The sequence below is a fragment of the Amblyraja radiata genome, chromosome 16, assembly GCF_010909765.2.
Source record: "Amblyraja radiata isolate CabotCenter1 chromosome 16, sAmbRad1.1.pri, whole genome shotgun sequence".
Lineage (NCBI taxonomy): Eukaryota > Metazoa > Chordata > Chondrichthyes > Rajiformes > Rajidae > Amblyraja > Amblyraja radiata.
Window position 1 is genome coordinate 10,649,696 of NC_045971.1, and position 25,940 is coordinate 10,675,635.

The 25,940-nt window shown below is 46.8% G+C and overlaps 1 protein-coding gene across 4 annotated transcripts in view; it reads right to left on the bottom strand.

Moving 5' to 3' along the window:
• Window positions 1-391: 391 nt before the first annotated feature.
• znf385c (zinc finger protein 385C) overlaps window positions 392-25,940 on the bottom strand; it is a 399,843-nt gene continuing 374,294 nt past the window's right edge. For all 4 annotated transcript variants that reach the window (XM_033035078.1, XM_033035077.1, XM_033035079.1 and 1 more), the window contains 5 exons: window positions 18,618-18,780; window positions 11,486-11,815; window positions 8,885-9,072; window positions 4,244-4,342; window positions 392-2,049 (listed from right to left, as the gene is read on the bottom strand). In XM_033035078.1, the coding sequence (XP_032890969.1) occupies window positions 1,837-2,049; window positions 4,244-4,342; window positions 8,885-9,072; window positions 11,486-11,815; window positions 18,618-18,780 (993 nt within the window). In that variant the 3' untranslated portion in view covers window positions 392-1,836. The remainder of the gene's footprint in view (window positions 2,050-4,243; window positions 4,343-8,884; window positions 9,073-11,485; window positions 11,816-18,617; window positions 18,781-25,940) is intronic.

Consider the following 25,940-nt stretch of genomic DNA (forward strand, 5'->3'; position numbering starts at 1 on the left):
GAACACAGCAGTTGGCGGAAGTCTGAACGAAGAGAGAGTGGTTGAGGTGCTCTCTCTTGGTCAAACCCAACTGCATGCTGTTTGTGTCATCTGGTCAACTTGGTGTCCACTCTACCACAGTCGTTCCACCTGTCACTCCGCCCTCTCCTGCTCTACAATATATATCATGCACGTTTTCTAGTAACTGATGGAAGATCATTGACCTGAAACAAGTATCTGCCCCTCGCCCTGCAGATGTTGCCTGACCTGCAGAATAAGAGATGACGTGCTGGAAGAACTCAGCAGGCCAGGCAGCATCTGTGGAAGGAATGGACGGACAATATTTCAGGTCGGGACTCTTCTTCAGACCCTTCCGTGGCGTAACTCCAGCATTTTCTGTGTGTTTTCTTAATTGTACAAATAAAATGTTCTTTTGACATATTACATCTTTGATAATCTCTTTACTGACTTGGAAAAGATAGACTGCAGTCCAAACCTTAACCTTTGACTTCAAACCATGTCCACAAAATAATAACGCATGACATTTTTTCAGATTCAACGTTGATGTGGCTCCACAATATCTATTGCTGCACGTACAATACAAATGATTATCTAAAGACTTTTGCAAAATAAATGTGTATGTCCCTTTCAAATAAGCAGACATTCTGAAAGTATTTACGTTCAGTTTTGGGGTAAGGGGAACCAATGGTGAGACTAGCAATCATAGTCTAATATCTCTGGATCCATGCATCTGGATTTGAGCTCAATTTATCACCATTCTACCGATACAAATGTGCCTCCACGAGGCAGGGTTTCCGAAAATATTTAACATTGAAACATAAGCTCTAAAATTTGCACAAAAACTAAAAGGCATGATTGACACAAAACATAAACCAATGTCTTAAGTAAAGAATTCGCTTGGATTATTATTAGGATCTTTTAAATAGAATTTATTAAAAACAGCGGTAATCTAGTAATCTCCCTGGTCGGAACATATTTGATGGCACCTTTCTCCGTTATTTCCTTGTTACGTCTCTGTGAGAGCAGGCATCACAAACCCGGTACATGTGGACAGTGTGCTTTTTAAAATTCCAAAATACATGAAACCCCTGAAATCTCTCAGGCGATAAATCCGTGCTTTCCACTTCCAGTCTTTGCAATTGAGCTTGGTGACTCTGGAGCTCCCCGGATGAGGGGTGATCATAAGTGATCGATGAAGGTCCAGCAGAGAGAAAAGTCAGCTAGAACACGAGGCTTCAGGGTATCGCCATCAAGCCACTAGACTTCTTGGTGTTGCCACCCCCTGAAATCTGTGTCACGAACGAATTCCAATGGGGCTGAGATTTCATATCCTCAATGTTATCGACCCAAACGGGGGGGGGTTGAACCAGGAGCCATGCTCGTTCTACGAATAGAATACATCTTTATTCCTTTGATTGCTGCAAGCCTGATGCCGCTGATTTTTCGTCAACCATTTTGATTTCAGAGAGTTCTTTTTTCATATTTTTCTTTCTTTTTTTCCCCTATAAAAAAAACCCCGCCCTCGCACAGAATACCTTTTGCTAACGACTGACATCTTAAAGAACTCACAAAAATATTGTGCAAAAAAGGCTGGTAAACCATGGTTCTACCAGGACTCTACACACATCTACATCAGCTCTGTAATAGTCTTTTGTTACTGAAACCATATTCTCTTAATATGACGTTCATCTAAATATATTTGCAGTATAAAACTGCCGATTCTAGATGTTAAAGCAAGGAGGCAGAACTCTGCCATGCATAACATAATGTTCACATTTACGACTGCATAGTTCCCTTTTATTCTCCGAAATGTCTGTACTGTTTTGAACCCTGAAGTCAATACGGTGCAAAAAGAAAAGGTGTATGTGTTGCCCTCAGAGGGCCTGGGGTCGCTCTGAAAAAGGCTGGTCCGAGAAATGGTGTCTGGAAGAGTGTGGTCGGTCGAAAACTGAGATTTGGCATAGCGCAGACAGCGGCTGCTGTTAAAGGATTAGGTAAGAAACCGGTTGCTATTGGTTTTGTGAGATGCTTCTGAAAAGCCAGCTTTGTCTGAGGAAACAAAAAAAACATTAAAAAATGATTATGATGTTCCAACCACACTGGATCATAATTATTGCTCACCATTACCAGTCCTCACCTTTGAACGAAAAGCAAAATGTAGTTTTGTTTCGAGATACAGCTCGGAAACAGGCCCTTCGGCCCACTAAGTCCATGCTGACCATTGATCACCTGCTTACACTAGTTCGATCTTATCCCACATTATCATCCATTTCCTGCACTTGAGGGACCAACCCTCACATCCTTGGGATGTGGAAGGAAACGGCGGCACTCAGAGGAAACCCACGCAGTCACAGGGGGAACGTGCAAACTCCACACAGGCAGCACCCGAGGTCAGGATCGAACCCGGGTCTCTGGCGCTGTGAGGCAGCAGCAGCTCTAGCTGCTACATTCTGTGCTGCCCCTGAAAACTATGCAAGGGCATAGAAACACATCCAAAGATGCTGGAAAGACTCAGAGTGGGAAACAGAGTAAATATATCAGGTCAGTGATCTTTCATTTGATCTGTACACAAATATAAAAGATCACTGAGCTGGAATGGTATTTCAATGTCTTGCTCTACAGATGCTGACTGACCTGCTGAGTATTCCAAGCATTTTCTGTTTTATTACCGTTGCACTATATTACTACAATCTTTTGGAAATGATTATTTATAAATTAATCAGTCCTGGTTATGGCATTTCAGATGTAGGTAATAATATTTTTGTACACTGGGCAAAAGTATAGGGAAGTGGAGATAAGACAAATGATCAACTATTATCTTGGCGAAACAAGGATATGCAGGTGCTGGAATCTTGAGCAAAACGCCAAAGTACTGGAGTAACTCAGCAGGTCAGGCAGCATCCCAGGAGAACTTGGATAGGTGACGTTTCAGACTGAAGAAAGGCCCCGACCCAAACGTTGCCTACCCATGTCTTTATTCAATTTAGACATTAGCGATACAATGTGGAAACAGGCCCTTCGGCGTACCGAGTCCGCATGGACCTGCGATCGCCCCCATACACTAACACTATCCTGCACAGTAGGGACAAGTTACAATTTTACCAAAGCCAATTAACTTACAAACCTGTATGTCTTTGGAGTGTGGGAGGAAACAGGAACGCCCGGAAAAAAATCCACGCAGTCACGGGGAGAACGTACAAACTTTATACTGACAGTGCCCGTAGTCAGGATTAAACTCGGGTAAACTCTGCCGTTGCGCCACTTTGCTGCATCAATATCCTCCAGAGATACTGCCTGACCTGCTGAGTTACTCCAGCACTTTGATCAGCTATGATCTTACTGGAATGCACAGCAGTGTGAGAGGGCCGAATGGACTAGGCCCTGCTTGCCATTCCCTGAACAACACAATTCTTGAATTAAAAATACCTGGACCAGTGAAGGATATTATGTTCTTTAACATATGGGATTTCAGTAATTTAACTATAATCTTATAACGCACTTTCAAATCAGATGTATCTGTATTTATTTTTATTGTTCTTTGTATTCAGATTTTGTTTTACCATCTCCTCTGAAGGATTAGCATCTTTGCTCTGCATCAAGCAACCTTCTATTGTATTTTTGAAGTGCATTTTTGAAGGTTATTAGCACATCCTAACATCAAAGACTGAGTCCGAATCATAGATTTGTGTGATGGTGCCCAATTGTGAGTGGAACAGAATCCCCCAGTAAAGGTCTGGATAGAATGGAAGTGGAGAGGACTAGTGGGAGAGCCTGGGATCAGAGGCCACAGCCTCAGAATAAAAGGACGTACTTTTAGAAAAGAGACGAGGAGGAATTTCTTTGGTCAGAAGGTGGTGAATCTGTGGAATACATTGCCAAAGAAGGCTGCGGAGGCCAAGTCAATGGATATTTTTAAGGCAGAGAGAGATAGATTCTTGATTAGTACGGTTGTCAGGAGCTATGGCGAGAAGGCAGGAGAAGGAAAAGACAGATCAGTCACGATTGAATGGCGGAGTAGATCTGATGGGCCGAATGGCCTATTTCGCCTCCCATGACTTCTGAACTTATACTTGGGGATATCGATCCCAACAGCAGGGTGGTGTAACTTAGGTGGAAGAGGGAAAAAAAAGTCAACTGTAATTCATCTGTTAGGCCTCTCCCAGGAGCAGCAGTGATGGGGGTAGTGAACCTTACGGCCGTCCCAGGCCTTCAGAGATGCGAGTGGTCAGAGGCTGGTACTCACCGCCAACACAGCAGTCTGTTGCAGCTTGGCATAAGGGCTGTATTTGGGCTTGGACGTTTTTCCTGTCAGCCTCTCCTTGTGTCTTCTGCTGGTCATATGCTGCATTGGAAGGCAAATAGATTTACAGATAAACAGAGTGCTTGAAAGACAGAAACACTTCATTCAGTTATTTTAGTAATACAGTCACTGACAAGCCTCCGTAAGGAAAATAGACACAATGTGCTGGAGTAACTCAGCGGGTCAGACAGCATCTCTGGAGAAAAAGGATGAGTGACATTTTAGGTCGGAATCCTTCTTCAGACTGGAGTTCTTCAGTTCTGACCTAGAATACATAGAAAATAGGTGCAGGAGGAGGCAATTCGGCCCTTCAAGCCAGCACCGCCATTCATTGTGATCATGGCTGATCGTCCCGTATCAACCTGACCTGAAACATCACCCATTCTTTTTCTCCAGAGATAGACAATAGACAATAGGTGCAGGAGTAGGCCATTCGGCCCTTCGAGCCAGCATCGCCATTCAATGTGATCATAGCTGATCATCCCCAATCAGTACCCCGCTCCGTCTTCTCCCCATATCCCCCGACTCCGCCATTTTTAAGAGCCCTATCTAGCTCTCTTGAAAGCATCCAGAGAACCTGCCTCCGCTGCCATCTGAGGCAGAGAGTTCCACAGACTCACCACTCTCTGTGAGAAAAAGTGTTTCCTCGTCTCCGTTCTAAATGGCTTACTCCTTGATCTTAAACTGTGGCCCCTGGTTCTGGACTCCCCCAACATCGGGAACATGTTTCCTGCCTCTAGCGTGTCCAAGCCCTTAACAATCTTATATGTCTCAATGAGATGCCCTCTCATCCTTCTAAACTCCAGAGTGTACAAGCCCAGCTGCTCCATTCTCTCAGCATATGACAGTCCCGCCGTCCCGGGAATTAACCTTGTAAACCTACGCTGCACTCCCTCAATAGCAAGAATGTCCTTCCTCAAATGTTGCCTGTCCCGCTGAATTACTCCAGCACTTTGTGTCTATCTCCGGCATAAACCAGCATCTGCAGTTCCTTCCTACACCATAGGAAATGATGGTTCTGCTTACTGGATGATGAGTGCAACCTCACTTCACTCTGTAATCTCATGCAGAGTTGTTGCCAGCTCTCAGCCTAAGATCTTGCATTGTTGGCCCAGTGTCTGTCAGTGGGATTGCTGCAGTCAATTTCCCGAGTGGGTTTACAGTCTTTATCTCTCTGCTTCTATCTCTTCACTTGTTCCCCACAGGTTCTCTCATGCAGAACTTCCATTGTCACTACTTTTTAAAGAACAAATCTATTTTATTCGGAAGACCCCCTTCGACACTTCTGTCTGTGTGCAGCTGAAAATGCAGAAGAATACATTCATTTTCTTTCCAGAAATCCTACTACAAAGAACATATGAAGCAGGGGCAGGAGTGAGCCACTTCTTATATGTCCCTTCATTCAAGACGATCATGGCTGCTCTTTCCCCTTCTCTATCATTTTCCCGCACTAGCCCTTTATCCAACAATTCCCTTATCATCTAAACATCTATCTATGTCGGGGAAGTCCAGAACAAGGGGTCACAGTTTAAGGATAAGGGGGAAATCTTTTAGGACCGAGATGAGAAAAACATTTTTCACACAGAGAGTGGTGAGTCTCTGGAATTCTCTGCCACAGAAGGTAGTTGAGGCCAGTTCATTGGCTATATTTAAGAGGGAGTTGGATGTGGCCCTTGTGGCTAAAGGGATCAGGGGGTATGGAGAGAAGGCAGATACAGGATACTGAGTTGGATGATCAGCCATGATCATATTGAATGGCGGTGCAGGCTCGAAGGGCCGAATGGCCTACTCCTGCACCTATTTTCTATGTTTCTATGTTTCTATGTCCATCTAAAGTTGTTGGAAATCCTGGGACCTCGTGGGACCACTTGGGGCATTGTGGAAATTGTCCATGCAGGTTCTCCGTAGCTCCTTCCAGAACAGGTGGCCTTCAATATATTACAAATGCCTTCGTGAATGGCCTGATCTCAGCTGAACTCTTGTCTGTTCAGTTATGGACGAGCAGAATTGGGCGAAGAGTGTCGAGGTGGTAGAGTTGCTGCCTTACAACGCCAGAGACCCATATTCAATCCTGACTACGGGTGCTGACTGCACAGAGTTTGCACGTTCTCCTCGTGACCTGCACGGGTTTTCTCTGGATGCTCCAGTTTCCTCCCACACCCCAAAGCTTTACAGGTTTGTTGGTTCATTCATTTGGTCAAATTGTAACATTCTCCCGCGTGGGTATTGGAAGAATCATCTTCCCTGAGATGTGTAGGAAGGAACTGCAGATGCTGGTTTACACCGAAGATAAGACACAAATTGCTGGAGTAACTCCATGGGACAGGCAGCATCTCTGGATAGATGCAATGGGTGATGTTTCGGGTCGAGATCCTTTTTCAGACTCTGAAATGTCGCCCATTCCTTCTCTCCAGAGATGCTGCCTGTCCCGCTGAGTTACTCCAGCATTTTGGGTCTACCTTCGGTTTAAACCAGCATCTGCAGTTCCTTCCTACACATGAGAACAAATTACCTCTGTGGCACAAGGTCACAATGTGTGACAAATGAGCTAATGTGTAACCAAATCACCTCATCCCCATAATGGAAACAGAGCCTCATAGCACTGCTAAGTCTTTTAGAAAACCAAATGTATTTAGTCTTTGTGGGTGGATGACAATCTTAGGGTTTGAAAAAATACAGAAAAGTGGTTGTCAGGTGAAGATGCCTGGCTAAAGCAGTTTAGCGCCATGTCAGCCTCTATAAATTATGTCTGAAGCATGAGGATAAGCTGCCACGGTACTCACCATGTATCATCCTGTTTATGCTGTGGTTTCTAGGCACATTTATACTGTATATATAGGACCTGTTATTGAAGCTGTGTGCAGTTGGGTTCGAGACACTGAGCAAATGAACGATGGCAGAGAGGAGTAATAGGCAGCTGGGGAGAAGAGTCAGCGGGTTGCAGAGCTTCGCGACTTGACTTAAAAGAATCAGTAGTAAGGAAGGCAAATAATGGATGGGATTTATATAGCGCCTTTCTAATACTCAAGGCGCTTTACATCGTATTATTCATTCACTCCTCAGTCACACTCGGTGGTGGTAAGCTACTTCTGTAGCCACAGCTGCCCTGGGGCAGACTGACGGAAGCGTGGCTGCCAATCTGCGCCTACGGCCCCTCCGACCACCACCAATCACTCACACACATTCACACACAGGCAAAGGTGGGTGAAGTGTCTTGCCCAAGGACACAACGACAGTATGCACTCCAAGCGGGATTCGAACCGGCTACCTTCCGGTTGCCAGCCGAACACTTAGCCCATTGTGCCATCTGTCGTCCCAAATGCAGTGTCAGCATTTATTTCAAGAGGACCAGAATATAATAACAGGGATGTGATGCTGAGGTTTTATATAGCACTGGTCAGACTACATTAGGAGAATTGTGAGCAGTTTTGGGCCCCATATCTGAGGAGGGATGAACTGTTGTCGAGGAGGGTCCCTGGGAGGTTTACAAGAATGATCACGAGGATGGTAGACACAAAATGCTGGAGTAACTCAGCGGGATAGGCAGCATCTCTGGAGAGAAGGAATAGGTGGCGATTCGGGTCGAGACCCTTCTTCAGACTGAAGGATGATTGGGTTCAGGCACGATGAGCGTTTGACGGCATTGGGCCTGTACTCGCTGGAGTTTAGAAGGATGAGGGGGGGCCTCATTGAAACTTACCGACCAGTGAAAGGCCAGGATAGAGTGGATGTGGAGAGGATGTTTCCACTAGTTGGGTGAGTCTCGGACCAGAGGGCACAGCCTCAGAATGAAAGGACGTAACTTTAGAAAGGAGATGAGGAGGAATTTCTTTAGGCAGAGGGTGGTGAATCTGTGGGATTCATTGCCACGGACGGCTGTGGAGGCCAAGTCAATGGATATTTTTAAGGCTGAGATTGACAGATTGTTGGTTAGTACGGGTGTCAGGGGTTGTGGGGAGACGGCAGGAGAATGGTGTTGAGAGGGGAAGATAGATCAGCCGTGATTGAATGATCGATGGGCTGAATGGCCTAATCCTTCTCCTGTGACGGATGAACATAACAGAGAGCATGCAATGGGAGGTTTTGTAAAGATTACCAGTGGCTCGCAATTTTCTGCCCCTTTTCTGCAGAGAGTGGCACGGTGGTGCAGCGGTAGAGTCGCTGCCTTACAGCGCCAGAGACCCCGGGTTCGATCCTGGCCACAGGTGCTGTCTTTAAGATAGGGCTCTTAAAGATAGTGGAGTCAGAGGATGTGGGGAGAAGGCAGGAACGGGGTACTGATTGTGGATGATCACATTGAATGGCGGTGCTGGCTTGAAGGGCCGAATGGCCTATTCCTGCACCCACTGTCTATTATCTATTGTACGGAGTTTGCATGTTCTCACCGGGACCTGCGTGGGTTTTTTTCCGGGCTTCCAGTTTCCTCCCACACTCCAAAAACGTCCACGTTTGTAGGTTAATTGGCTTCTGCAAATTGTAAATTGTCCCTAGTGTCCGTACGGACAATAGTGCTAGTGTGTGGGGTGATCGCTGGTCGGTCTGTTTCCACGCTGTATCTCTAAAGGTTAAGGTGTAAAGACTCACCTGCTTGAGTTGGGTTTCGGAGTTGACGTAGATTTCACAGATGTTACAGTGGAAAGCCTTGCTCTGGATGCCGATGCTCCCCTTGTTGCCAATGCGTTTGGTTTTGTACAATGTCCGTGGGAACAGTCTCAGCCTGCTCCTCCTGTTGTGGCTGTTCTGCCCTTGTAGCACTGATTTATGCTTGGACCCTAAAAAATGCAGCAAAATAATGTGTCATCCATAATTACAATGTCGTCCACAAGGTTTTGGCGATATTCGTGGAGAAACAAAACCAGCAAACAGAAAACAACGCACGGACTAGAGATAGACGCAAAGTGTCAGAGTAACTCAGCGGGTCAAGCAGCAACTCTGGAGAAAACGGATGAGTAACATTTTGGGGATGGGACCCTTCAGAAGAATGGTCCCGACCCGAAACGTCACCCATCCTGTTATGTTGCCTGAATTACTCCAGCACTATGTGTCTGACTTTGGTATAAACCAGCATCTGCCGTTTTTGTTTGTACATAACTCATGGACTAGGCTTACTAACTGGGGTTGCCAACCGTCTCATATTACAGAAGATGCCCTGTATTTAAACAGGAAAGACACAAAGTGCTGGAGTAACTCAACGGGTCAGTCAGCATCAGTGGAGAACATGGATAGATGACGTTTTGGGTTGGGACCCTGAATGCCCACTGGAGATCAGTGCAGGACATCTTGCTGTAATTCCCCAAGCCTGGTTTCCATCCCACTAATGATCGAGTTCTGGGCTTGGTTGGGGTACCCCTGAGACACACTTTTCTTTGGATTTGTCTGACAGATTTGATGCCTCAGAGTTTTACACTCAGGTGCCATAGGACATAGGGTGCAGGAGCAAGTCAGTTTTTTCTCGCTCTTTGCATCTCCTCTGAACTTCTGCCTCAGTATTGGTCTCAATTCCTCGATTGCCTTAATGTCTGAAAATATCTTTGAATGCACTCAGCAACTAAATCTCCATCAGCAAAGAAAAGTTCTCATCTTGTTCTTGAAACATAGAAACATAGAAAATAGGTGCAGGAGTAGGCCATTCGGCCATTGAGCCAGCTCCACTATTCAATATGATCATGGCTGATCATCCAGAATCAGTACCCCGTTCCTGCTTTCTCTCCATATCCCTTGATTCCTTTAGCCCTAAGAGCTAAATCTAACTCTCTTGTTATACATTCAGTGAATGGGCCTCCACTGTCTTTTGTGGCAGAGTATTCCACAGATTCACAACTCTCTGGCTGAACAAGTTTTTCCTCATCTCAGTCCTAACTGACCTACCCCTTATTCTTAAACTTAGATTCTTGATTAGTACGGGTGTCAGGGGTTATGTGGAGAAGGCAGGAGAATGGGATTGAGAGAGAAAGATGGCTCAGCCATGATTGAATGGCAGAGTAGACTTGATGCGTGAGTGGCCTAATTCTGCTCCTATCACTTATGAACATGTGAGAAACATACAATTCACAGAGCGATGCGTGATTAATGACTTTGTGGCAAGAAGAAACACTTGGAGTTCTCTATAGGATGATGAAGCTGAACTAGAACCTCAGGGGTTCTTGCAAAGGTTGGTGGGTGTATGGAACGAGCTGCCAGTTGAGGCAGGAACTATCGCAACATCTAAGAAACATTTAGACAGGTACGTGGATAGGACAGGTTTGGAGGGATACGGCCTAAAGCAGGTAGGTGGAACTAGTGTAGATGGGGCATGTTGGCTGGTGTTGGCAAGTCGGGACAAAGGGCCTGTTTCCACACTGTAAAACTCTAGACTCTAGAAGGTAGACGTTAATGAGAGGGTTTGCCTGGTCCGTGTCCCGGCCCCGAGTTTGTGGTCGTGTTTCCTACGTTGCAACAGTAACACTTCAAAGCACTTCCATGGTTTTAAGTGGCTTTGGCATTTTAACAGAGAGGATGAAAGGTGGTGACATATATTTCTCATCCCACATTTTAAGGAAGTGAGGGGAGGTTTTCAAATACAAAGTGTAAAATGAATGGATTTTGCTCAGGGCCATCACAGGACTGTCTCGTTTAGTTTAGTTGTGATATACAGTGCAGAAACAGGCCCTTCGGCCCATCAAGTCCGCACCGACCAGCGACCCCCACACATTAACACTGTCCTACACACACTAGGGACAATTTGTATTCATACCAAGCCAATTAATCTACAAACCTCCGTGTCTTTGGAGTGAGCGATGAAGATCTCGGAGAAAACCCATGCGGTCACGGGGAGAACGTACAAACTCTGGATAGACAGCACCCGTGGTCAGGATTGAATCTGTGTCTCTGGCACTGTAGGCACTGCAAGGCAGCAACTCTACCGCTGCGCCACTATCAGAGGAAGGCAGAGGGTTTGAGAGATGGGAGTTGAAGACTGTGCTTAAGGTAGCTTAGATAAGCAATGGCCACCTATATTTAATCCAAGTCTGAAGAAGGGTCTCGATCCGAAACGTCATCCATTCCTTCTCTCCAGAGATGCTGCCTGTCCTGCTGAGTTACTCAAGCTTTTTGTGTCTATCTTCGGTGTAAACCAACATTTGTGTCTATCTTATATTTGATCCAACATGGGTGCACAAAGGTCAGGCAAGCCAGGGGGCCACTCACCATTGTTGTGTGCCTCGAGTTGTGATGTGGAGTTCACAGTCACTTTGCAACATGTACAGTACAGTTGCTGCTTCACCTTCTCCCCCTCCTTCTCGCTCTCGGGGACGGAGCTGACGCTGCTGGTGCCCCCGCTCCTGACGATCTCCGCGGCGGGCACCAGCGAGGAGGTGTCCACGCCATTCTCCGAGCTGCCGTTGGTGGCCTCCGGGCAGGGGAGCGTGGCTGAGGTCTTGTTACCAGCCGTCTCCACCACAAACATCTTGGAAACGTGGACCAGTGAGGTAGAGTTGTTTTCAGTTTTCTCCACGCTGGGTGCTGGAGTTAAATCTCCTACGAATCAAACACAATAGGTTGACAAAATATATCACCTAATTATCTTTCTTCAGTTTAGTTTAGAGATACAGCGCGGAAACAGGCGCTTCGGCCCACCGAGTCTGTACCGACCAGAGGTTCCTTGCACATTAACACTATCCCGCGCACACTAGGGACAATTTACACATACACCAGGCCAATTAACCTACAAACCTGTACGTCTTTGGAATGTGGGAGGAAACCGAAGATCTCGGAGAAAACTCAAACTGTCACGGGCAGAACGTACAAACTCCGTACAGACAGCACCAGTAGTCGGGATCGAACCCGGGTCTCCGGCGCTGCAAGCGCTGTAAGGCAGCAACTCTACCGCTGCGCCACCGTGCCGCCTATAACTTTTTCGTCAGAGACCGTCTAATGAAATTAATTAAAATGTAACTGAATTCTTTTGAATTATTCAGTAGATTAACACAAATCGGCTCAGCTTAAGTCAGTTTTAGATTCCTGAGGGATAGATACAGAGGGTCTGTTTACCTTGGAGCCGAGGGCAGCACGGTGGCACAGCGGTAGAGTCGCTGCCTTACAGCGCCAGAGACCCCGGTTCAATCCTGACTACGGGCGCTGTGTGCACCAGGGGCTGCGATTTCCTCCCACACTCCAAAGACATACAGGTTTGTAGGTTAATTGGCTTTGGTAAAATTGTAAATTGTGCCTAGTGTGCAGGATAGTTCTCGTGTACAAGGTGATCGCTGGTCGGTGCAGACTCGCCGACGATTCTGTTCCCGTGCTGTATCTCTAAAGTCCAAAGTCTAAATAAGTAGCTTTTGGAGGAGGTGATATAGTTTTTTTTAGTTTGGCTTAGTTTAGTTTAGTGATACAGCGTGGAAACAGGCCCTTCGGCCCACCGAGCCTGCGCTAACCAGCGATCCGCACACTAGTTCTCTCCTACACACCAGAGTTAATCTACAGAATCCAATTAACCTGCACACCTGCATGTCTTTGGGATGTGGGAGGAAACCGGAGCACACAGAGAAAACCCACGCGGTCACAGTGAGAAGGCACAAACTCTGTCGGGATCAAACCCGGGTCCCTTGCACTCTACTGCTGCGCCACTGTGCTGCCATGTCTGACTATGTCTGAAGATCCTTCAGAACTGCGCAGTGAAATCCATTTTGCATATTTACACATGCAGGCGCTGCCATATCTTGGCGTCATTTCCAAAGTCCGGTCTGCCTGTCTGCTCGGTCTTCTGAATCGGGGACCGTGCCTAAAGGGCCACAGAGCCTAATCTTGCCTTCAGACAGCTCATGCCACAGATTCATCTACCAGCGCTCTCCAATGGCCACGAGGTGTAAACTTCCTTTTGGTCAGGAGCGTTAAACAAAATCTACTCTAAATGAACAAGTAATATTCTTGATCTGATGATCTGACGATTCTTGGTCTGCCTCAGAGGGCGGTGGAGGCCGGTTCTCTGGATACTTTCAAGAGAGAGCTAAATAGGGCTCTTAAAGATAGCGGAGTCAGGGGATATGGGGAGAAGGCAGGAACGGGGGTACTAATTGGGAATGATCAGCCATGATCACATTGAATGGCGGTGCTGGCTCGAAGGGCCGAATGACCTACTCCTGCACCTATTGTCTATTGTCTATTGACGTAGATTCTCGACCCGAAACGTCACCTATTCCTTTTCTGTCTGACCCGTTGAGCTACTCCAGCATTTTGTGTCTATCTTCAGTGTAAACCAGTGTCTGCAGTTCCAGTGCCTCTAATTTTAAATCCACTGACAATACTTGTTTTAGCTTATTGAAAATACCTGAATGCAGAGAAATAAAACGTGAAAGAAAAAAAAATCGAGTGAAAAACACTTAAAGAGAATCACGCTGCGTTTTATAGGTGATAGTCTTCACTGTTTGGCTGAGGATTGAAAATCTACTAGAATACCTAAGTGGTGTAATAACTGTCAACTTGTTATTTTGTATTTCTGACATGAAATGTAAACTTCATTTTCAATTTGCTTGCGAACTGCAAGTTCAATTTGGTACCAGGCGTGGTGTTATATATCATTCCACGCAGATAAACCCTCTGTACAATTATGTGCGACTGATCTGATGTACTTTGATGCGCAATAGAATTATTAAATATCTTACATCCGGAGGTGTGATTGTCATGTTTCATCTCCAAGGGACCAGCTTACAGCTGGCTGCATGAAATATGGCGGCTTCAGGAAATAAGCGTTCTGAGGTTAAAACGACTGCTTTTCCCAACCAATTGCAAAACACACTCCACATCTGAATGCAGATTCTGCGGAGTTTGATGGCGTTTTAAATGACTAAACACATCAAATAGACTACTTAGTACTTCAGGGGTTTTCAAGTAGATTTGGCAGACACTGAACAAGCACAAAGTCTGTTTCTAAGCAAATGGAGAGGAGTTTTAAACATTCGCCCCATGATGGGCCTGGCAGGAGCTGTAAGTGGTACAGTGATCAGCCTGGCATGATAATCAGGCTGCTGCACGTGGGCAGGGTCCTAGTGCCCACCCTCCACTGCGTTACCAGGCCTTGCTCTTTAGAATGTTGGACTTTAGAGATACAGCGCGGAAACAGGTCCTTCGGCACTCAGAATCCACGCCGACCAGCAATCACCCCGCACACTAGCACTGTAGTGCACACTAGGGAACAATTTACCATTTTATACCGAAGCCAATTGACCACAGAGTTCCCACCCACTCAGTTGCCGGTTCGATTAATAGGGTGATGTGGAGTATGTTCAAGAGACCACCAGAAGAGATGAGGGGAGGGGGGACCTCATCGAAACTCACCGAATAGTGAAAGGCCTGGATAGAGTGGGTGCGGAGAGAATGTTCCCAGCAGTGGGAGAGGCTGGGACCCGAAGGCCACAGTCTCAGAATAAAAGACGCACTTTGAGAAAGGAGATTTTTTTTTAGTCAGAGGGTGGTGAATCTGTGGAATTCAATGCCACGGACGGCAGCGGAGGCCAAGTCACCAGGTATTTTTAAGGCGGAGATTGACAGATTCTAGATTAGTAAGGGTGTCAATGGCAGGAGAATGGGGTTGAGAGGGAAATATAGGCCAGCCATGATTGAAAGGTGGAGTAGACTCAATGGGCCGAATGGCCTACTATTGCTCATGTGACTTATGAACTTATGTGTGCCAGACAAAGGGAATTAGACAGGGAAAGATAACCGACACAGGGCGGATGATGGCCCGAATGCAACTTGAAGCATTTTGAAGAATTTGGTGCAAGTCCTTGTTAAGTTTGTTGGGTGGAGGTGAGGGATGTCATTTCATTGCCATATGTACCGACAATGGAACTATGACATTCTTACTTGCAGCAGCACAACCGGCTGCAAACGCAGATTTTTTTTTTTTGGTGAGAATATCTTACCCAAATCCCTCTCCAAGGCTGCACAGACCAGGTTTGGAGATGCAATCTATCTGTACTTCATTTTCGCAAAGCAATATCTTCAGCAATTCCTGACCCAACATCACACGAATCCACTCGGGACTCAACGGGCTCATCATTGGAAAAGCCACTCTGTTGCAGCCCCGTGCAGTCGTCACCAGAATGCAATGTTTGCCGTCCGCTCATGTTAGCCGAGGTCAACGTTCACAACAGTCTTGACATTAGACCAGGCCACCAGAGGGAACATTACAAGTACAAAAGAGAAGTGTACCTGAGGCTTCTCTTTAAACCTCACCGTGGTGTCAGGCTTGCTCGATCAATATTTGGTTTCATTCTATATCAACACATTTCTTTCCCTTAATTCCGCCCCTGACATCGCGGCTTATCTCTGGTTATTTTGCTTTACTCAGGATTTATTTATGTTTTTATGGCCCATCATTTTGCAACACACAGTATTACCCTGGCACTGATACTCTGCACTATTTCTGTCAGCGGTTTGCTATTTATTCTTGATTCAGAACGAATAAAGATAGACAGAGGGAAATATATTGCTGCAGCTGAACATGATGCAGCCAATAAATAGAGCCCTTTCATGAGCCTACAGCCGTTTTGAGTATCGCATCAGCTTCTCTCCAAATATAACTATCAGGATCAAAATTTCAATCACTAGAGCCATAGAAATTCTTTCTTAAAATAATAATCATAATGCACCATAAATCCAAGTCTGCTTCAATTTATTTTATCTAAAGCTGACAGAAATTGAATTTGGGCGTGGGGGCTAGAGTCTGGAGTGAAGTTCCCTCCTGATAACTCACTGGGATATTACCCGTTCAGTGCCCATGCACGTCACATTTTACTTGGGATCCTTCACTAGAATTGAGAAGGAAAGATAAATAGTTTGTGTGGGAAGGAACTGCACTTGCTGGTTTAAACCGAAGATAGACACAAAATGCTGGAGTAACTCAGCGGGACAGGCAGCATCCCTGGATGGAAGGAATGGGTGACGTTTCGGGTCGAGACCCTTCTTCAGACGAGTCAGGTGAAAGGGAAACGGGAGATAGAGACGGTGATGTGGAGAGATATAGAACAATGAATGAAAGATATGCAAAAACGTAACAATGATAAAGGAAGCAGGCCATTGCTAGGTGAGAACGGGAACCTGGTGCGACTTGGGTGGGAGGAGGGATGGAGAGAGAGGGAGCGCACAGGTTAGAGAAATCAACATTCATACCAGTGTGTTGTAAGCAGCCCAATAACCTGCCCAAACAAAACACCAATTTGAGTTGCAAGGGAGGGGAGTGAGTGGAATAAAAGGAATATCTCCTGAAGCATGAAGCCAGATACTGGTTTGACATTGTTAAAATAGGTTACGCTTCTGATTTTAATGCTCCCCCGAAAGGCCACATTAGGCAATCCAGTCTCATCCTAACACAGATTTTTTAGTTTAGTTTCAAGAAACAGGCCCTTCGGCCCACCATGTCCGCACCGACCACTGATCCCTGCACATTAACACTATCCGACACACACGCTAGGGACAATTCTTTTACATTTATACCAAGCCAATTGACCTACAAATCTGCACGTCTTTGGAGTGTGGGAGGAAACTGAAGATCTCAGAAAAAAACCACGAGGTCGCGGGGAGAACATGCAAACTCTGTTCAGTAGTCGGGATCGAACCAGGGTCTCTGGCGCTGTAAGTGCTAATGGGGAGAGGAGAGGGGAGGGTGGGGGTTAAGGGAATATGCGGAGAATAATCTAAAGGAAAATCACTGAAGAATGGGATCGGCCAGTGACCAGCATAGCTTTGAAGAACGGTCTCGACCCGAAACGTCGCCCATTCCTTCGCTTCAGATATGTGGCTTGTCCCACTGACTTACTCCAGCTTTTTGCGTCCATCGCCAGTTTTCATTTGTGGGTTGGAGTTAGCAGCTTCAGGTTGTTGGCCGTTAACATCTCGGGTGCAAGACAAAGGTGTGACCATGAGAAAGGTGCAGAAATGCCTCTAATTTTTCAGAAGTTTAAATAGATTAGGCACGTCACTGTAAATGTTATCAAACTTCCACAGATGTGCTGTAGAAAGTATCCTGACTGGTTGCGTCATGACCTTGTACAGGAATTTCAACAATCAGGAATGCAAGAGGATGCTTTCCTCCCTCTCCATCACCCTTGCTTTCCCTCTCTCTCCATCCCTCCCCCGTCCTAGTTCTCCGACTAGTTCCACTGCCCTCCTGATAACATTTTACATTGTATGCCTCGTTGTCACCTTCCCCTCGCGAGCAATGATCCATTCTACATTTTCCTTAAACTTTGATCTCTCGTTTTCACACCATACCCTTCCATATCTCTGTGGCTCCCTCTCCCCTGACCCTCAGTCTGAAGAAGGGTCCTGACTCAAAACATCACCCATTCCTTCTCTCCAGAGATGCTGCCGGTCCCGCTGAGTTACTCCAGCATTTTGTGTCTATCCTCAGCTGTAGAGAGTGGTGGACTTAGGCTGGTTCATCACTGCCGAAACCCTTCCCACTAACAAAAGCAAGATTTACATTGTACCTCACCGCATGTGCATATGAAAATAAACTTAACAAAGTGACTCAACTTTCTACGTCATAAGGAAACATATCTGTAATAATAATAATAATGGATGGGATTTATATAGCGCCTTTCTAATACTCAAGGCGCTTTACATCGCATTATTCATTCACTCGTCAGTCACACTCGGTGGTGGTAAGCTACTTCTGTAGCCACAGCTGCCCTGACGGAAGCGTGGCTGCCATTCTGCGCCTACGGCCCCTCCGACCACCACCAATCACTCACACACATTCACACACATTCACACACAGGCAAAGGTGGGTGAAGTGTCTTGCCCAAGGACACAACGACAGTATGCACTCCAAGCGGGATTCGAACCGGCCACCTTCCGGTCGCCAGCCGAACACTTAGCCCATTGTGCCATCTGTCGTCCCCATCTGTAGGCAAATTGTCGTTCTTCTTTCATACATTGCGAAGTTAACTACATTTCCAGAATAGTTTACCAGCTGTGAATCTGTGTTGGATTGACCCAAAGCTGTGAAAGATGCACGAGAAAGTCCATCTTTGTTTGGAGTGCAAATATTTGAAGTTTACACCATCTCAACTACTTTAAATAAAACTCCTCAAACTATTTTTGATTGCGCAACACTTTGAGAAAATAGCCCGCTGGATACCACCAGCTGGAACACCAATCCTCCTCCAAAATGCTGGCGAACGCAGCGATCACTCCCAATTACGTTTCCCAAAGTTGCGTTTTTCACGCTACTCTGCCGCCACACACAACCTAGTCAATGGGTACATTCCGGTAAGGGACGACAATGATCAGGTGCCGATAGTCAGCCTTATCTAGGAAAACGGGCGAGGTTAACCTGGTTTCTCTGGCTCGCTGATGGTGTCGTCAAGGTTGTGAAGGGGCTGCGTCACGTTGTTCTCCTTGGCGGCGGCGGCGGCTTTCTGCTTATTTTTCAGCGCTTCGAGTGCTTTCAGCTTCCGAGCGTGTTTGTGACCCTTGTAGTGAGCCTCGGCTTGGTTCTGCAAAGAGTAACGAGCCATTCAGTCAAGTACAACATTCCTCGCGCACGCAATCTTTGCACGAAGATGAGCAAAAAAAAATAATGGCACAACTCCAAGGTCATAAACGCGATTAGGTAAATCTCCGCGCTGCTGTTAAACGCTGGAGGAAGAACCCAGATCAGATAAAATTCAATGCACTCTTGTGAGAAGAATGTCCCCTTATCTGCAGCTGTGACACAAATGTTACCAACAGATTCGCAGCGTTTCATTCACATTCAAATTGTCTCCGTAGAATTCAACAAGAGATCAGGAGGGTTAGCAAAGCTTCTGTTATTTTTACAGGATAGCCTAAGAAAGAAGACATAACATGAATGTCATGACCTTTTCTTATGAGGCATTTCACAAATGGCTGGGAGAAGAGCGTAAACGTGGGTAGAGCAGCTGCCTCTCAGCACCAGAGAACCTGGTTCGATTCTAACCCCTGGTGCTGTCTGTGTCGGGTTTGCACGTTCTCCTTGCAACGGCATGGATTTCCTCCGAGTGCGCCATTTTCCTCCCAGATCTCAAAGACACGTGGGCTTGTCGGATATTTGCCCTCTGTGTGTAGGGAGTGGATGCGAAAGTGGGCGAACATAAAACTAGTGTGGAGAGATGATCACCAGTCAGTGGTGATCACCAGTGGTCTTGGTGAGCAGAATGGCCTCTTTCCATGCTGTATCTTTCAATCAACCCACACACCTCTGACAGTGGCAAGGTGGTGGGAATGTGGCAGGGCCATTACTGAGTCCGAGGCGATGGGTGAGAGTGTGGTGGGAACGCAGCCAGGAGTGCTAAACATACAGCGTGCCAACAGGCCCTTCAGCCCAACTTGCCCACACCGACCAACATGTCCCTTCTACACAAGTCCCACTTGCCGGAGTTTGGCCCATTATATCTCTAAACCTGTCCTATCCATGTACTTGTCTAATTGCTTCTTAAACATTGTGATAGTCCCTGCCTGAACTACCTCCTCCGACAGCTCGATCCAGACACCTACCACCCTTTGCATGAAAAAGTTACCCCTCAGATTCCTATAAAATCTTTCTCCCTTCGTCTTAAACCTCTGCTCTGCGGTTCCCGATTTCCCCTTCTCTAAGCAAGAGACTCTGTGCGTCCACCCGATCTAATCCCCTCATGATTTTATACACCTCCATAAGATCACTCCTCATCCCTTTGCGCCCCAGGGAATAGAGTCCCAGCCTGTGCAAACTCTCCCTATAGCTCAGACCCTCGAGCCCTGGCAGCATCCTCGCAAATCTTCTCTGCACCCTTTCCAACTTGACAACATCTTTCCTCTAACATGGTGCCCAGAACTGAACACAATACTCTAAATGACGGCCCCATTGTCAACTGTTGGTGATTACAGAATCTTGACAAGACGAACAAAAAGACCACCGCGTCTGAACTATGGATGACTCGTATTCTCTTCCAGTTACTAGGGAACAGGCAAAATTTGTGGTTTACTTCTTCAAAGCACAAAACATCTGACTTGCAACATGAATTTCTTCAACTGATCATGAAAAATCATCCCAGTGAAAAGTTTATTGGACTTTTCGCCGGCAACGGCAAGATAAATGAGTTGGAAAATACCCAATGCGTGCTGAAAATTGCAGGTCAGACTGAGATTGGGGAAGAGATATTTGTATTGGTTTTGGTTCTCACATTTTTCATAATGTCCACAAACAACAGCCGACTGCTTTCCGCTTGACTTGAAGTGCCTTGCTGTGAAAGTTTATAAAAACTTTCGCATTTCGACTGTTTGTGCCGAAGACTTCTGCTGATTTATGACCCTTGAATATTCGAAATCGTTAGAACAAGGCAGCACACAGTTCCTTTCTCGGGGACCAGCAATAGACAGAATTTTGTTGCGTATAGTGGAGCCAAAGGCACTTTATCTCCAGCACGAAAAGTGTCTGACACAGTTGAAAAACATCTTTAATAGCTCTTGCTCCAAACTGTGACTTACTTCTGCCAGTAAACAAATAGCAGCTTTTCAGAAGACTGTTGAGAAAAAATAATTGTCTAAGGTTGCATAAAATTGTCCGACTAAGGCTGCACTACAAGTTACTCACAGTCTTCGAGGAAACACGGTTGGGGAAGCTCGGAGAAAGGTTCATCACGTCCAACACACGGATACATTATGGAAACAGGCCCTTTGGCCCATCGAGTCCGCACTGATCACCCGTTGACACTAGTTTGATGCCTTCCCACTTTCTCATCCACTCCCTGCACACCAGGGCCAATTTACGGAGGCCAATCCGCCAACAAACCCGCACGTCTTTGGGATGCGGGAGGAAACCGGAGCGTTTGGAGGAAAACCGTGCGGCCACAGGGGGAACATGCAAACTACACGCGGACAGAAGTGGAGGTCAGGTTCGAACCCAGGTCTCTGGTGCTTTCGCGGCAGCAGCTCTACCTGCCGTGCCACTGTGCCGTCCCCCCATCAGTAGTTGATAATTCTTTGTCAACAGCATTGAGGTACCTGGATCAATAGGTGCCAGCCTTTGAATGCACAAATCAGCTTGAGTAGCCTTATTAATAAAATCACTGCAATTAAATGATATACAAAGAAGAATCGCACATTCTGCATTTAGTGGATGGAAGTTTAGTGCACTCTGAAAATTGAAGGTCAAAATTGGAGAAGAGATATTTGTATTGGCTGCGATTCACATATTTTTTATGACATCTACAAACGGCAGCTGACTGGAGAAATAGATGCTGGTTAACACACAAAAGGACACAAAGTGCTGGAGTAACTCACTGGGTCAGGCCAGCATCTCTGGAGGACATGGATAGGTGACATTTCGGGTCGGGACTCATCTTCAAATTTCTCCCTCTAATATAATCACCCTGAAGAAGGGTCCTGATCCAAACCGTCGCCTATCCATGTCTTCCAGAGATGCTGCATGACCCGCTGAGTTACTCCAGCACTGGGCTCTATGCAGGAATCCAGTACCTGCAGATCCTTTTGTCTCCACTTTAATGGCTAAAAATAGTTTTATTTTTTGAGTTTTTAGAGCTACACCGCAGAAACAGCCCACCGAGTCTGCCCCGACCAGCAATCCCATACACTAGCACTATCCTACACACTAGGGACAACTAACTATCTTTTACCAAAGCCAATATACCTACAAACCTGTGTACATCTTTGCAGTGTGGGAGGAAACCGGAGCACCTGGGGTAAACCCACGTGGTCACGGGGAGAACATACATACAGACAGCACCTATATCAGGATCGAACCTCGGTTTGTGGCGCTGCAAGGCAGCAACTCCACCACTGTGCCACTGTGCCATCCCAAGTGTCTTTTTGTTGAATGAGCAAATGCAAAACGAACAATCTCCCCGCTGATTCCCGATTGGAACGCAGAGAACGTCGATGCAGTGTATCTTCCCTGGGTTTGACTGGCAACTGAGGCACAAGTGAGTTGATATTGTGTCTATGAAGCATCAGTGTTGTCAGTGACCAAGTCCTTTCAATAATGAACACAGTCAGGCCACGTCTCACCGCTTCCACCATTGAAGGCTACTTTGTATATACGGGCACATTTTGACTAGGACTGCACAGCCTTCTCTGATAAACTGTTGAATGACAAACAGGCTTTACAAAAGATTGCTTCAAGGAGAAAGACACAACCCACAGGAAGCATGGAACAGCAGACGGCACAATGACAAGAGGTTGGGGCCTTCTCAAGGGTAAGAGCTACGTAATTATAAGTGTTGACGGAAGGAACTGCAGGTGCTGGAATCTTGTGTGGAACACAGAGTGCTGGAGTAACTCCGCGGGCCAGCCAGCCTCCCTGAAGAACATGGATAGGCAACGTTTTGGGTCAGGACCCTTCTTCAGCCTAATTGTGGTGGGGGGGGGGGGGGGGCGGGAGAAAGCTGGAAAAGAGGTGGAGATGGGGCAAAGCCTGTCAAGTGATAGGTGGATACAGGTGAGGGGTGGTTAGGGTTAGGGTTTTGGGATGAGTGGACAAAGGCCAGAGATTAAAAGGAGATAAAAGGAGATAAGGAGACAAAAAAGTGACAGACAAGGAAAGAAGAAGTATGAAATGCAAAGCCAGAGGGAGGGGTATTGGTGTAACGGTACGGGTGATGAGAAAGTGGGGAGGGGGGGCAAGATAGTGGGAGGAATGGTTGTGCACAAGCCTGGCGGTGGGGGGAGGGGGGGTTATCACTCTGTCAATAGGGGAGGCCCAGAACAGAAGGTAACTGTTGTTGTATTGTACTTTACATATTACTAATGTTGTATTTGTAAATACGTGTCTATTTTTTTCAGTATTAATAATAAATAATAATGGATGGGATTTATATAGCGCCTTTCTAATACTCAAGGCGCTTTACATCGCATTATTCATTCACTCCTCAGTCACACTCGGTGGTGGTAAGCTACTTCTGTAGCCACAGCTGCCCTGGGGCAGACTGACGGAAGCGTGGCTGCCATTCTGCGCCTACAGCCCCTCCGACCACCACCAATCACTCACACACATTCACACACATTCACACACAGGCAAAGGTGGGTGAAGTGTCTTGCCCAAGGACACAACGACAGTCTGCACTCCAAGCGGGATTCGAACCGGCCACCTTCCGGTTGCCAGCCGAACACTTAGCCCATTGTGCTATCTGTCGTCCCAGTATTGTGGTGTAGATGGGAACGTTGGTGATTCACTACAATATTATTCAGTAATTTCACATTGTGGAGATGTGATCTTTGGGTTATTGGGTGATGGGCTGGAGTGCAGGTTACTAAAGGTCATGTTGCAGAATTAGGATGATGAAAAGTGGTGTGTCTAAAGATCCCCCACAACCTTGCTGAATAGCACAGCTGGAATGAGGGGCTGGGTGACCCTGCTTTCATTTCTTATGTCCTTTCAAATCAACACTCGAGGTGATTCATAGAGTTTGTTCCCGAAAAATGGTTACACCTGGCAGCGGCGGTAGAGTCGCTGCCACACAGGTTCGATCATGACTATTGATGCTATCTGTACGGAGTTTGATAGATAGAGATTATGGATAGAGAACTGGCTGGCAAACAGGAAGCAAAGAGTAGGAGTAAACGGGTCCTTTTCACAATGGCAGGCAGTGACTAGTGGGGTACCGCAAGGCTCAGTGCTGGGACCCCAGCTATTTACAATATATATTAATGATCTGGATGAGGGAATTGAAGGCAATATCTCCAAGTTTGCGGATGACACTAAGCTGGGGGGCAGTGTTAGCTGTGAGGAGGATGCTAGGAGGCTGCAAGGTGACTTGGATAGGCTGGGTGAGTGGGCAAATGTTTGGCAGATGCAGTATAATGTGGATAAATGTGAGGTTATCCATTTTAGTGGCAAAAACAGGAAAGCAGACTATTATCTAAATGGTGGCCGATTAGGAAAAGGGGAGATGCAGCGAGACCTGGGTGTCATGGTACACCAGTCATTGAAAGTAGGCATGCAGGTGCAGCAGGCAGTGAAGATAGCAAATGGTATGTTAGCTTTCATAGCAAAAGGATTTGAGTATAGGAGCAGGGAGGTTCTACTGCAGTTGTACAGGGTCTTGGTGAGACCACACCTGGAGTATTGCATACAGTTTTCGTCTCCAAATCTGAGGAAGGACATTATTGCCATAGAGGGAGTGCAGAGAAGGTTCACCAGACTGATTCCTGGGATGTCAGGACTATCTTATGAAGAAAGACTGGATAGACTTGGTTTATACTCTCTAGAATTTAGGAGATTGACACTCCTGCACCTAATTTCTATGTTTCTATGTTTCTATGTTTGTACGTTCTCCCTGTGAATCGCGAGTTTTCTCTGGGTGCTCCGGTTTTCTCCCACACTCCAAAGACGTGCAGGTTTGTAGGTTGATTGGCTTGGTATAAATGCAAATTGTTCCTAGTGTGTGTAGGATAGTGTTAGTGTGCGGGGATCGCTAGTTGGTGCGGATTCGTTGGGCCGAAGGGCCTGCTTCCGCCCTGTATCCCTAAATTAGGCCGCCTCTTCCATGGAGAGGCGATTTTTTTTTCAGGTCGCCTCCCCCGTGGCCTAACAGCAAGGCTCGGCGCGGACTTTCCCGGAGACGCGCCCGGAGCTTCAGCGGCGGGCGCAGCGTGGACTCTCGGCGCGGAGTGGGTGAGACCTCGCTGGAGGGGAGCGCTCCGTTACGTTGGCCCGCGGCAGCCGGCAGCCTGAAGCCGCGGTCTGCAGAACTCCAGCTGGTGCGGCGTCTACAGCCCGGGATCCCTCGTGGAGGACCCGGGGGGAAGAAGAAGCTTCCACCGCCGGCCCGCGGCCGTCTTCTACCGCGGGTGCGGCATGGACTTACCATCTCCCCTGGAGGGGAGCTTCGACCGCCGGCCCTGCAGACTGCGGTGCTTCCGGCTGCGGCACGGCAGGTACTTTAAAACTTTGACCGCCGGCCTGCGGCCTTCACCAGCCTGAAGCCGCGGTCTCTGGTTGGGAAGAGCTGATCCTGGACTCACCTTGACTTTGACTTTGTCCCTTACCATCTGGACTCCCGCAGCAACGGCTGTGGAGGGTGGTGGTCCCGGCCACGGGGGAAAATGGAGGAGGACTGGCCAAGCTCTGTGCCTTCCACCACAGTGATGAATGCTGTGGTGGATGTTTGTGTAAAATTTTTATTGTGGTTGTGTTCTTTATTACTGTACCGCTGCTGGCAACCCAAATACCACCGACCTTGGTTGTGTGGCAATTAAATTATTCTATTCTATTCTATTCTATTAGACTAAACTCTGAACTGTCTGACTCTATTACAGTAGTCCATAGGATATGTGCCGGAAACAGGACTTCTGCGCGAGCAGGCATGCACAAAGCTGTCCTGTGTATGGACTGAGGGGAGGGGTGCACACTACAGATGTTATTGCCAATGTGGCAGAGACCAGCTGAGGGTCTCAGCTTGTGGCCGGGCAGGTTGTCTCAGTGCGGAGATGAGTTATTGTGAATGAGAGATATACTGGAGCAACAGCGAGTGGGAAATTCAACGAGCTAACGCCAGCAACATATTGTTATAATAAATGTTTCTCTATGGTTCGGCCTCCTTTAAAATGTTGTGATTCCTGACTAAAATAATTTAGTTTAGTTTATTGTCACGGGAACCGAGGTACAGTGAAAAGCTTTTGTTGCGAGTTGTGAAGAAGTTGA